Genomic DNA, 12,575 nt, shown 5'->3' with positions numbered 1-12,575 from the left:
ATTCTATAATCCTGTGATCATGTATGGTGAGGAACTCTTCTTTAATCTACCTTGTATCTCTCGGACTTGAGATTTATCCAAATGCCTGTAAAGCTGTTTGCAGTCCTGAAAAGAGAGGTACTCATTAGAGCAATAAGACATGGGGGGGTTAGATTTTTGATTTTACAAGAAACAAAATTACCTACTTCATAAATCTTTCTTTTCCCCTATATTACAGGTTAGATAGAAGACCACAGACTGTACAGTAGTTCAAGTAAGTATGGGTATCTTCTTTCTTCACGTTTACAGCAGCCCTCCTCGGTACCCGTCGCTGTAACGCGTATGACCGGGTGCCGGGTAGCCTGCTGCCAGCGTCCTTTCTATTTGTGTGCGAGATGAGGGACATTCCCTGCCTGTCACTTCCTCCACAAGCTTTCAAAATAGCGTTGAGTTATGAAGACCCGATTCTGCTATTGCGGTCGGTGGGGACACATCACTCACTTCGGTGAGAATGGCATTTCCAATGTTATCGCTCGTTTTATAAGCGTTACTTTTCTACCGAGAGGCCTCAGTCGGGAAATAGGACCCTATTGTGATGGACACTATCCAGATGTACTAAAAATACAATCTCTACCCTTAAAGAGCCTGCAGCTTAAGTTATAATAAGGCACAGCAGATGGACAGACAAACAGGTGGTGGGAGAGCATGGGACGGGGTTAGCGGAGAAAGCGGCAGCCCCGCGGTGACAATGCGGCCGAGGAACCCGAGCGAGATCCCTATCGGTGCCCGTGGGAAAAGCCCGTAGGAGGGCGCTGGCTCGGGTTTCCGCGCTTTGATCCGCTCGCATGATATTTGTCGTAGCCACAATGGTGATCTTTCACCATTTCCAACGGGACGAGGGAGGGTCCGTGTGGTCGAAAAACACAGCATAGGCACACGCTGAATTAGCCAGAAAGGGAGCGGGAGCGAGAGGACCGTTCTTTCAAGGTTTTTTTCTATTGCACTTGAAGTCAGTAGATTGGTTAGTTGTAGAAACCGGACAGGAGAAACAGACTTTCCTCTTTAAATTACCGGTTACCAAGTCAATAGTGAGCCAGATTCATTAGCCGTGATATATGTAAAACACAATTTTCCGTGATAAAACTGGCACAGTCGTCCTCTAAAGGTGATTTGCAAAGGAGAAAACCAGGGCTTTTGCCCTTTCTGCCTCCCTGCCACTTCGCTGATGGACGGAGATAACCTGAGAGTGGTTTGAGAGTTTTTACATACGAAATTCAAGTCTTGCCCAGGCTGGGAAACAATCTGGTAACTCAAGAAGGAGTAAAATTATACCATTAGGGACGAAGGTAGCCCCGGAGAGCTGTTTGCACTGGCTATGTGTGGCTTTCTGTTAACATCCCTTTAGCGCTAATGGCCAGATAAGAGTTTGGAGAAAAGGGGGTCTTTGACAGCGTTCGCCCCTGAACCACTGGTTTGAAGATGAGAAGCTCAGTGTCCTCCGAAAAGTCCAGCAGAGCCTCCACCAAAGGCGAGGGCTGGACCCAATGAGCACTAAATTAGAGACAACTGAAGAAATACGAGAGAGAAACTTGTGTCAGGGTTTCTTTATGCTCCAGAAAGTCAAAAAAAGGCAAGTCTGTGAAAGAAACCCCCTTTCTAACCACCTCGAAAGGGCAGCGCTTCTCCCGGGATGCCCGCCCTGGTTTTCTCCTTTGCAAAGGACCTTGGGTGGATGACCACCATACGTCCTCCTGGACCTCGCTCCTCCTGGACAAGCCCAACCGCGGTGGGAATTGGCACCGCACCGGGAATCTCGGTGCCAGCCGGGAGGTTCGGGAGGCCCCGGCTCGGCGGGTCCCGTCGCTCACCGCGCGTTGTGTTTGCAGCGGCGCAGGCACGCAGGGGCGCGCAGCGAGCTCGTGTTCGGAAAAACGTCTCCGCGGCCTTGGGAAGAGGCACGTCTCCGCCGATCCATCCACCATCGTGCAACCGTGACAGATCGCAACCACCTGCCGATAGACGCAGCCCGCTCCTCGCCGGCTGGAGGGCTTTCTCTGCGGGCGTCCGCCTCTTAGGTTATTGCATGTACTATTTTCCTAAATGTGTTTACTAACGGTGATCCGACAAGGCCCCATCGGACTCAGCAACTTATGGGAGGTTAAAACCAAGAGGAAAGATAACACTCCCAGCTCGTGTAAAGCGCACCGGTCTTTTTTTTTTAATTTCCTACCAAATGGTGTCATGATCGCATCACACGCTGGTGGTTTCCTCCTGGCTCCTGACCCTCGGTATGCATGAAAAACCGGCGTTAGACCCTTCTGCGTTTTTGTGCGTGTAATGCAAAGGGCGTTATGAGTACAGATCCTTCGAAAAGAGCACACCTTCTAAAAATACCACGCTGTCTATTACTGTTTGGTTGCCATAGTGTTTGATGTTGCGTGTCATTCAGAGAGTAAATGACAGGGCATGTCAAGGGTAGAGGAATGCATCACGAGAGGAGGAGCAGCCGTAATTACGGGCCGCGAAGCCTGGGTGGATGCCTCCTGGGGGTTCCTGCCTCTACACTTCTCTTCAGACTGTTAAAAAACTTCCCTCTGCAAGCAGGGAATTCAGGGACGGCCACTGCTAGGCTTAGCTTAGCATCCGTGCATTCATTTTCGAGAGTCACGTTCGGTTTTGTTTAAAATTCAGAGAAATAAAAAAGTTGTGTAGTCTGAGGTTAGAAGCTCACCACTCTGGGTCCTTGCTAGGCTCCAGTTTTATAGCTATTTAGAAAACATTGTAATCAGTTCCAATCACTAGTGACTTTTTTTTTCTTGGTGCTTAGGAATGTTATTTTTAGTGGAAGAAGCTGAGTGCCCTAATGCATCTATAAATATTTATCAAGGGTGATGAATGGAAAGGAGTGATAAACCCTGAAACCAACTCTCAGCTTTTCTTCCTGTCTGAACCGATATGCTGCATTGGTTCTTGGCGGAAAGTGCTCGTTAGGTACCTACAGCCCTTTGGGAGAGAAAAAATAAACATACATGGTGGCCACAGATTTAGTCGAATATAAATATTGTGAATGAGCTGTCAAGAAGGAGAGAGAAGTGATGATAACCTGGATCAGCGTGTTAGCTTTGGGCTGCCAAACGCAGTGCACTTGTGGGGACTTGGACGGTTTCGTGGTCGTCTTGGTAGACTTTCAGTTGAATCAGCTGAATTAGTACCAGCAGCTCCCTTGGTTGTGGCTGTGCGGATCCAGGATGAGCGTGTTTTGGGATGCTTAAGAGAGCGTTCAGGACGCACTTGAGAGTGTTTTGCTCATGGCCGTGCTCAGGGACCTGCTGGTGCAGTGAAGAAGACCGTCGGCGCTTGGAGGTGTTGGGTCTGTGCAACCGTTGGGTCCTTTCCCGTACGGTCGTGGCGGCCCCGCGGGTTTCCCAGCCGGGTGCCCCCGAGGCTGGCCGCAGATGTCCTCCAGGGTTTGATGTCTGTAAGCGAAGCCGAAGCTCGTGAGAGCGTCCGTGCAGCAGGCCGTGAGTCTGAAGCGGAGCAGGACTCGGTGGGTGCTAGGAGAGCGCGGGCGGTACGTGACGTGGTGAGCTGGAAGTCTTCCCCTCCTCCCGTTCCCACGTGGAGGTGCAGAAGGACGGGGGTACCTGAGGGGTGCCAGGGCCTGGTGTCCCTGACTGCCCGGACCGGGATCAGGCCTGGCGCGAGGGCATGGACACATCTTCTGGAGCCGTCAGGAACAGCACAGCGTGGCCCAAAACCCAGATTCACAGCGAAGCGTTGCATTTGCTCCTCTTTTCTGTTATTACTCACCCTGTTACTTTCCCTTCTCGCTTTTGCTACCACCATTCTCCCAACATGAGGCCGAACCTCCTCCCGCGAGTGTCACCTCCACCACTGCTGCTGGAGGCAGATGCACGTCCCTGTGGTCCAGCTCCGTCTCAGATAGGTCAAGATAGAGCTGCTCAAACGCGATGGCCAACAGCACAGGGTCTGCAGCAGGTCCCCACCTCCACTGTCACCCGTACGGTTGACCTGGTGTTCAGAGGCAGGAGATGTGATGGAAACACCCTTGGGAGGGGAGGAGGCATCGGTGTGGTCCAGGGAGGGTGTCCCCAATCCGCAGGGCGATGCAGGCGGGAAGGATGCTCAGGAGGTGCCTGTCCGGCCCCCCGGGCAGAGCAGGGCTCTGCTGGAGCAGGTCGCTCAGGGCTTCGTCCCGCTGAGGTCTGCGGCTCGTGCTCGCCGTGGCTCCGTTCCCACCGAGGGCCCTTGAGCAAAGCGGCAGGTCCCCCGGCGCGGCGGAAGCTCTCCCTTCTGCAGAGCGCCCGGCATCTGCTCTTCGTCCATAAAACTTGATGGGATCCATGGGGTTTTTACAGACGCCGCCGGGATACGGGGGGTGTGTGTTAAACGTGACCCCACACGCCATGGCTCTGCATTACCTCACCCACCGTGCCATTTATTTCAGCCCGCAAAGCGGTTCAGCAGATGCTTTGTGTTACTGTAATGATGGGGCCTGCGGGTTGGTGTCGAGCTACCCCCTAAGCCCAGCTCGTCGGCTTGTACTGGGAGGATGGCGTGATTTTAACGGGCTGTCGCTGGAGCAGAACAAATCTGCGCCACCCTCACGCCGGCGTGGCTTGCAGAGCCCTTTCCCACGGGCACCTTGCAAGTAAAATGCACCTTGCAAGTAAAACGCACCTTGCAATTAAAATGCATCTGGTAATTAAAACGCACCTTGCAAGGAGCAGCAGGGAGGAGAGGAGCTGGGGAGCGTTGGTGCAGCTGTCCCCCTCGGCCGGCCGCCTTGGGCGGAGGAGACGCTGGTGCACGTCACCCAGGCCCTTCCTTTGGTGACATGCCGTGACATTGTGCAGGGGGAAAAAAACAGCCCCTCGCTTGCTTCTGGTTAATTTTGGAAACTGCTTATGAGCTGTTGTTTGCCTTTGGAGCAATCGCCTTAAGCCCCCGGGAGGAGCACGGCAGGGCGCCCGTGGAGTGTGCAATGCGTGTGCAGTGCATGTGTGTGCATGCATGTGCGTGCGTGTGCAATGCATGTGCATGTGTGTGCATGCGTGTGGGGGTGAGTGCAAGGCAGAGAGCGTGTCCCGTGCGCCCGGTGCCGCGCTCAGCCGGAGCTGCTGCATTCGGCATCCCTGCCCGGCTCCCACAGGGTCACCTCTCCCCCGCGGCACCGGGAAGCTGCCCGTAAAAAAAACAACAACCCCAGCTAGCCGCCTTCCTTTCAAATTTGCTTTCTTTTTTTTTTGCAATGGTTAATTTTGGTCAGACTGCAGTAGGAACGGTGGCGAGCGAAGGGCGGCGAGGCCGGGGGGCGAGTGCCCGCTAGAAGGAAAATCCCGGGGACGTGTGCTTTGATTACGAATGTAGACCCAAAATGCATATTAGCACACCAGAAATGCTTAAAATGCGTTTTTTTTGTGAAACCGCCTCCTTCCTCCGCTCGGCCGTGTTTTTCCATGGGGTTTATCCTGCTTTCAGGGTGGGAACGGCCATTTCCGAGCGGGCGCGTTGCAAACGGCTGCGCCTGGCTGTGTGTTTGGGGATTTTTTGCAGTTGCCAAAGGCTCCTGGCCGGGGAAACCGGGCGTCGCGTGTGTGCATACGTGTGCACATGTGTGCACGCGTGTGCACGCGTGTGCATGTGCGACCCCGGGTGCATTCGGCAGCGGGTGCGGGCGTCCGCGTGAGCGCTTCACAACCGAACGCCGCTCGAGCCCCTGTCGGCGTCGGCACCGCGTCTGATGCAAAGCTGTAAACTGGAAGCCATGTTCTGTCATCTGCCAAATATTCAATAAATTCGTCTTATCCCTCCGGGGCGTCTTGGCTGCTGAGCACGTGAAAGGGAAGAGCGGAGGAGCCGGACACGAGCGAGGGAAACGGTTTCGATGGGAAGTCGCTGCTGCAGACCAGCGCGGCTGGGAAGGGGTGCGGGGGGCTCCGGGAGGGGGGCTGAGCACCCCGAAACCCGCACAGGGCACCCCGGCCCCAGGCTGCCACGGTGCAGGGCACCTCCCCAGGGACTGTCACAGACCGGGGGTCCCCGAGGGTCCCCACTGCCACCGGAGGCAGCTGGGACAGGTCCCCCGCCTGCCCCGGGCCCCCTGAGGGGAGACGTGGGTGCTGGATGTGGAGGTGGGTGCTGGGCATGGGCATGGGTGGGGGGGGGGGTGTATAGGTGCTGTGCATGGATGCGGGTGCTGTGCATGGACATGGGTGCTGGGCATGGAGGTGGGTGCCGTGCATGGATGAAGGTGCTGAGTCTGGATGAAGGTGCTATGCATGGACACAGGTGCTGTGTGTGGACTTGGGTGCTGGGGGTGGCTGCAGGCCTGCGCACCGGCTGCACCGCGCAGCAGCCCCGGGCTGCGTCAGCCGCCCCGGCTCCGAAAAAATCAATTCCTCCACCACCGCGAGCCGTGATGCAGCGCGGGGCCCTTCCTCCCCCGGGCCTCCTCCTCCTCCTCCCTGCGCAGCATTAATGATTGATGAGGGAGGCCCGGGCGCCCGCCGGGGTTATCGGCGCCGCGTCGCAGGGCAAACACAGCGGGAGGGGCGCGGGGCGCGGCGGGGGCACCGGTGCTGGCACGGCCCCCGGGGCCGCGGGCACCTGCCAACGTCCCCGGCACCTGCCGCCCGCCCGCCCGCAGCGCGGCAGGGCCCAGCTCGGTGCATTGCAGCCTGGCTCGGCACAGCATGGCTCGGTGCAGCTCAGCGCAGCTTGGCACGGCTCAGCATGGCTCAGCACAGCCCGGCTCGGTGCAGCTTGGCACAGCTCAACATGGCTCAGCGCAGCTTGGCATGGCTTGGCACGGCCCAGCACAGCCCGGCTCGGTGCAGCTAGACACAGCTTAGCACAGCCTGGCTCAGTGCAGCTTGGCACAGCTCGGCATGGCTCAGCACAGCCCAGCTCGGTGCAACTCAGCTCAGCGCAGCTTGGCACGGCTCGGCGTGGCACAGCTCACTGCAGCTTAGCATGGCTTGGCACAGCATGGCTTGGTGCAGCTCAGCCTGGCTTGGTGCAGCTTGGCATGGCTGTGCATGGCTCAGCACAGCCCGGCTCAGTGCAGCTCAGCACAGCTTGGCACAGCCCAGCTCAGTGCAGCTCAGCACAGCTCAGCCCAGCCTGGCTCGGTGCAGCTCGGCATGGCTATGCATGGCTCAGCACAGCTTGGCTCAGTGCAGCTTGGCACAGCTCAGTACAGCCTGGCTCGGTGCAGCTCGGCGCAGCCCGGCTGGGCGCAGGCACGCAGCGCGGGGGGCCGCAGCCTTGCCCATCTCCGCGGGCAGGCAGAGCCCCCCCGGCTGCCGGCAGCGGCTGCTCGCGCTCGCGCGCAGCTCCAGAGACGTCATGGAAACACCTAAGTGAATTATGGAAAGAGGAAAGGCGAAGGCGAAGGCGAGCCAGCCGGCTTTGATGTTGCGTTTGATATCATCCAGAAGCCGGTTCCCGGCGGTCCCGCGGCCCCGCGCATCAGCATCCCCGCACGGGCGCAGGCGCTGACTCACCGCACACGTGTCTCCCACACGCACGCACAGCTGCTACACGCGAGCAGCAGCTCGCACACGCATGCACACGCATGCACGTGAATGCACACGCATGCCGTGCCATGTTACACGCGCACGCACACACGCACTGCCCTGACACACACACGTTACACGCACAGAGCTGTTGCACGCATGCACACACTGCCCTGCATCTCACGCGCATGCACACGCATGCAGACACAGGCACGTGCATGCACTGCCCTGTGACACGCACATGCACGCGTGCATGCACGCACACAGGTGCACATGTTGAGCCGAGCTCACTCCTGCCCGGTCCCCATCCCTGCCTTCGGGGACAGGCCACCGCCACGTGCCCTGTGCCACCCGCGCTGCCGGTGCATTTTGGGCTGCTCGGGACCCTCCTTGCTGGGACCTGGGGGGCGCAGGGCTGCAGCGAGCATGGGGGGCAGCCCCCCTGCAGCCCCCGGGCCCCTGCGGTCAGGGTGCCGGCAGCAGCGGCCGGGCCGTCTCGGTGCAGCGCTGGCTGAGGCGGCAGCGCGCGTCGGCAGATATTTCCCCCGAATGTTTATTCAGAAATTCAGCAGCAATTACATAACGCCGAGGCATCCGCCGCGGAAACAAGGTCAGGCGCACGCGGGGCTGCCGGCCGCGGGGGATCGGGGCGAGGGGGCCGCGGGGGCACCGCCGGCCCCGCTCGCTTCCCCCCGGCCCGGCACCGCCGGACGCCGCGGGATGGATCGTGCCCTGCGGTGCAAAAAAGCAGCGGCACCACGGTGGGTGCAAATGCCCGCGCAAAGCAGGTGCAGGGCCCGGCGTTTGCAGCCTTCGCCGTCCCGAAGCGGCAGACGAGGCGCCCAGGCCACATCGGTGCTCCCGGGCACGCGGCGGGGAATGGCCTGGCCCAGCTCCCTGTGGAAAATCTCTGGATGCAGCCACAGCTCCGTGCACCTCGCTGCAGCCTCGCTGCTCGGGACCGAGGGGGAGGAAACCAGGGGGAAGATGGAGGCAGAGCCGCTGTCGGGATAATAAATCCTGGTGCGGCGACAGCTGCAGATGGGGACTCGGACCCTGGGAACGGGGGGGAGCCATGGAAAAGGCTTTAAACCGAGGGAAAAGGGCCGTGGCAAGAACAGCACCGCAAGGGAGCCGTGGCCCTGTTGCCACCGCGGTGCAGGCGAGATGTAGGCGCTCGCGGTGGCTCTGGCTCTGCTGCTGCCCGGTGTCACTGTCTGCATTTGGCTCCCAGCCTCTCGGGGAGACCAGCAACACCGGTCCCTGCACCCGAACCCCGGAGGCAGCCGCCCTGCAAAGTGGGGACGGGACGGGGACAGGCTGCCGGGCGGGACGGATGCGCAGAGGCGGCTGGTGTCGGCTGCGCTGCTGCATGGCGCGGGGCCACCCGCACCGCCGGCCACGTGCCCATGCTGCTCCCGGCAGCCCGTGCCCTGGACGGGCCGGCATGGCATGGCACGCACCCCGCACGGCATCGGGGCTGGGATCGTGCCCTCCACACCGGCACAGAGCGGGCACTGTGTGGGAGAGGGTGGTGGGTGCATCAGTGCATTGGGTGGGAGAGGGCAGCGGGTGCATTGGGCAGGAGAGGGCGGCGGGTGCATCGGTGCACTGGGTGCGAGGGTGGTGGGTGCACCACGTGGGAGAGGGTGGCGGGTGCACTGGTGCAGCGGGTGGAAAAAGGCAGCAGGTGTGTCAGGGCAGTGGGTGCGAGAGAGCAGCGGATGCATCAGTGCACCGCGTGGGAGAGGGCGGCGGGTGCATCGGTGCATTGGGTGGGAGAGGGCGGCGGGCGCATCGGCACGGCGCGGCGCTGGGGCAGGGCACAGGCTCCGGCTCGGCTCGGGCTGCGATGCGCCGGGCGGGCGAGGGGAAGCGGCGGCGTGCCGTCACCCTCCAGGTGCACAGCGGGATACACCCGCCACCCAGCCAAGCTGGCACCAGCCTCCTGCCCCGCCGCCTCCTCCCACACCTGCAGCGGGGCCGTTAACGCCCGGCCAGCACCGCTGCAGGCCATAAACAACGGTGACAACCCGGCACCTGGCTGCGGAGGGTGCTGGCGGCTCGGCTTGGCTCATCCCGGCTTGTCCCGGCTCGCTCCCGGCGCTGCACCACCGGCGGGGCCGGAGATTTACGGCGCTTCGGATACTCCTCGCAGGAGCCTGCTGCCCTCCTGCCGCCAGCCCTGACCCCCGCTGTCACCGGGAGATTTAGAGGGGGGTAATTGCCCCCATTAGCCCAAATGGAGCTGCTCGCCCGGGAGCGGGAGCCCCCAGCGCAGCCCTGCAGCCCCCAGTGCAGCCCTGCAGCCCCCAGCCCTGCAGCCCCCGGTGCAGCCCCCGGTGCAGCCCTGCAGCGCCCGTGCAGCCATGCAGCCCCCGGCCCGGCAGCCCCCGCCGCGGCTTCCTGCCCCCGGCGCTTTCGGAGGGCGGCGGCAGGATGTGCGCGTTGGCCCGTGGGCACCCGCGCTGCCTCGAGACGCGGCACGCTCCAGCGCCCGCCCGCCCACCCCGGGCTGCTCTCCCCGGGCTGCGACCGCCGCGAAATGCCGGGACGCTCCTTCCCGCGGCGTTCCCATGGCGTTCCCACGATGCTCCATCCCGCGATGTTCCTTCCCACAGTCTTCCCGTGGCGTTCCCGCGATGCTTTTTCCCGCAGCATTCCCACGTTGTTCCCGCAATGCTCCATCCCATGATGCTCCGTCCTGCGGTGTTCCCGCAGCATTCCCGCGATGCTCCTTCCTATGGCATTCCCGCGATGCTCCTTCCCGCGGCGTTCCCGGTGCGGGATGCCCCACGCCGCCGGAGCCCATCCTACATCAGCCCCTGCGCTGCAGCTCGACGGGAAGCAGCGGGAAAACCCAGCGAATGCTTTTCCCATCGACTTTTCCTTTTAAATAAAGGGAGTCAGAACAGAAAAAAGTTGCGTTTTTCTGAAGAGCCGTGTTTTCCATCCCGAAAGCTGCCAGCAGCAGCAGCGGGAGCACGGGGCGAAGCCTTCTGCCGGGCCGGGAGCCGCCTGGACGGAAAGCGTCCGACCACCCCGGCGGCACCAGCACCCCGGGACCAGCTGTGCGCCAGCTGTGCTGCCCCGGGGCCGCCCGGGCCCCGACCTGCCGCTGGGGCTGGGGCCCAAACCCGGCTCGTTTTCCAAAAATATTGCAATATTGCACATGTTGCAAATGTTCAATACGGCCTTTATTTGTCACCCCCTGACCGAGAGCTGCAGTGGGGCGGGGGGGGTGGCAGTGCTGCTCGCGCCTCCGCGCCGCGGGGCGAAGCTGCTGGCCGGCTCGCTGCCCACGGCACTTCCTTTCTTCTAGTAAATGAGCTAAAAGTGCCAATTATTTCTAAATAAACTTGCCTTTTTTTCCCCCCCGCCTTGTGTCGAGCGCACGTCTGGTAACGTCACCCAATTAACAGATAACACCTTATGACGCCGCTTGTGTGCGCGGGGAGCAAAATCCTATTTCTCTCCAAATTAACTTCCGCAGAAATCGCGAGAAAAACAGCGGCAGCAATCCGGAGGGGAAAGAAAAAAGCCCTTCACTTCCCATTTTCTGCCAAAGTGAGAACCGGAGCCCCCGAGGAAGCGCGTTTCCGAGCAGCGGCGGTCGGCGTGGACCCGGGGAGCCGGGCGGGAGCCGCGCCGGGGGCGAACCCGGGCACGCTGCGGCGGGCACCGGCCGGGAAGGACGCACGTGCTTTTGGGGGAAATAAATGCAAAATGCGGACGGGCGGCGCGTGGGCTTTGCACGGCAGCGATTGCTGCAGCGCGGCGGCCGGGCCCGGGGGGCCGGGGCAGAGCGTGCGCGGCGGCTGCGATCGTGCTGGCGTTTGCACGAAGCCTGGGGAACGTCGCATTAATTATTATTATTAATTAATGTCTTATTTTACAGTGCCCCCATGTGCGCTAGGCGCCTTCCAGCACCGAACACGAGCCGGGCTCCCCGCTCGCTGCACGAGCCCGACGCCCACCCCGGGAGCGAGCGGGACGCGGGGCACCGAGGGGCTCCGGGGTGACCCCCCCCTCCCCGGGGGGTGCAAAGCGCTGCAAATTACTGGCGCCTATTTGCAAAAAAAGCTGCAAGGAGCCCTGGCCAGGGGAGCCGGCGGCGAGGGAGCTGCTCGCTGCCCGCTGCCCGGTGCCGCCCGCGCTGCACCGCTGTGAATCAGCCCCTGAGAAAGCCCACACGTGTTTACGAATCACAAGACTTAACGCCATCCTAATTGATGACGCCTCTTATTCAGCCCCTGCTCCCCGAGCCTTCACGGCGCGTTTACGCCCGTTACCCGGCTTTGAGCCGCGCGAGGAGTTTCCATCCCGAGCGCCTCGGAGGAAAAGCGCGCCCGGAGGAGGCGCGGGCCCTGGGGTGCCCCTGCGAACGCGAGCGCGCGCCGGGCTCCTCCGGCACTCGCGGGGTGCCCGGCGCAGGGCAGGGGTGTGCAGCGCGGGCAGTGCCTCGCTGCGGAGAGCGCGGGGTGCATCCCGGCGGCAGGGCGCCGGCGGATGCGCCGTGCAAGGTGCGGGGCAGGTGCACACGGCACGGCACGGCACGGCGTGGCCCGATATCTCACAGAGCTGCTTGGCTCAGGGCTTTTCCACCGACTCGGCACGGCACGGCACTGCTCAGCTTGGCACTGCCATGCACGGCACACCCTGCACGGCCCAGCTTGGCCCAGCCTGCATGGGCACTGCTTGGCATGGCCTGGCGTGGCTTGGCGTGGCTTGGCTTGGCTTGGCTTGGCACAGCTTGGTTTGGCATGGCCCGGTGTGGCTTGGCATAGCACAGCTTGGCTTGGCTTGGCATGGCATGGCTTGGTTTGGCATGGCCCAGTGTGGCTTGGCTTGGCCCGGCAAGGCTTGGCGTGGCCCGGCACGGCTTGGCGTGGCATGGCTTGGCTTGGCTTGGCACAGTGCATCTTGGTTTGGCATGGCCCAGCGCGGCTTGGTTTGGCACGGTATGGCTTGGCATGGCCCGCCATGGTTTGGCTTGGCTTGACACGGTGCAGCTTGGTTTGGCATGGCCCAGCACGGCTTGGCTTGGCCTGGCAT

General features: G+C 61.4%; 2 protein-coding genes across 9 annotated transcripts in view; one reads left to right on the top strand and one right to left on the bottom strand.

Moving 5' to 3' along the window:
* DTNB (dystrobrevin beta) overlaps positions 1-5,814 on the top strand; it is a 211,304-nt gene extending 205,490 nt beyond the window's left edge. For all 8 annotated transcript variants that reach the window (XR_010388137.1, XR_010388136.1, XM_064508184.1 and 5 more), the window contains 2 exons: positions 218-253; positions 1,866-5,814. Coding sequence is in view for 6 of the 8 variants with exons in the window: in XM_064508184.1 (XP_064364254.1) it covers positions 218-222 (5 nt within the window). In the remaining 2 variants the exon portion in view is untranslated. The remainder of the gene's footprint in view (positions 1-217; positions 254-1,865) is intronic.
* HADHB (hydroxyacyl-CoA dehydrogenase trifunctional multienzyme complex subunit beta) overlaps positions 1-12,575 on the bottom strand; it is a 644,785-nt gene that overhangs the window by 492,832 nt on the left and 139,378 nt on the right. The gene's annotated exons all lie outside the window — the stretch shown is intronic.

Source organism: Dromaius novaehollandiae, chromosome 3 (genome assembly GCF_036370855.1).
Source record: "Dromaius novaehollandiae isolate bDroNov1 chromosome 3, bDroNov1.hap1, whole genome shotgun sequence".
Classification (NCBI taxonomy): domain Eukaryota; kingdom Metazoa; phylum Chordata; class Aves; order Casuariiformes; family Dromaiidae; genus Dromaius; species Dromaius novaehollandiae.
The sequence above is the reverse complement of the archived record's forward strand: the minus strand, read 5'-3'. Positions and strand labels throughout refer to the sequence as shown.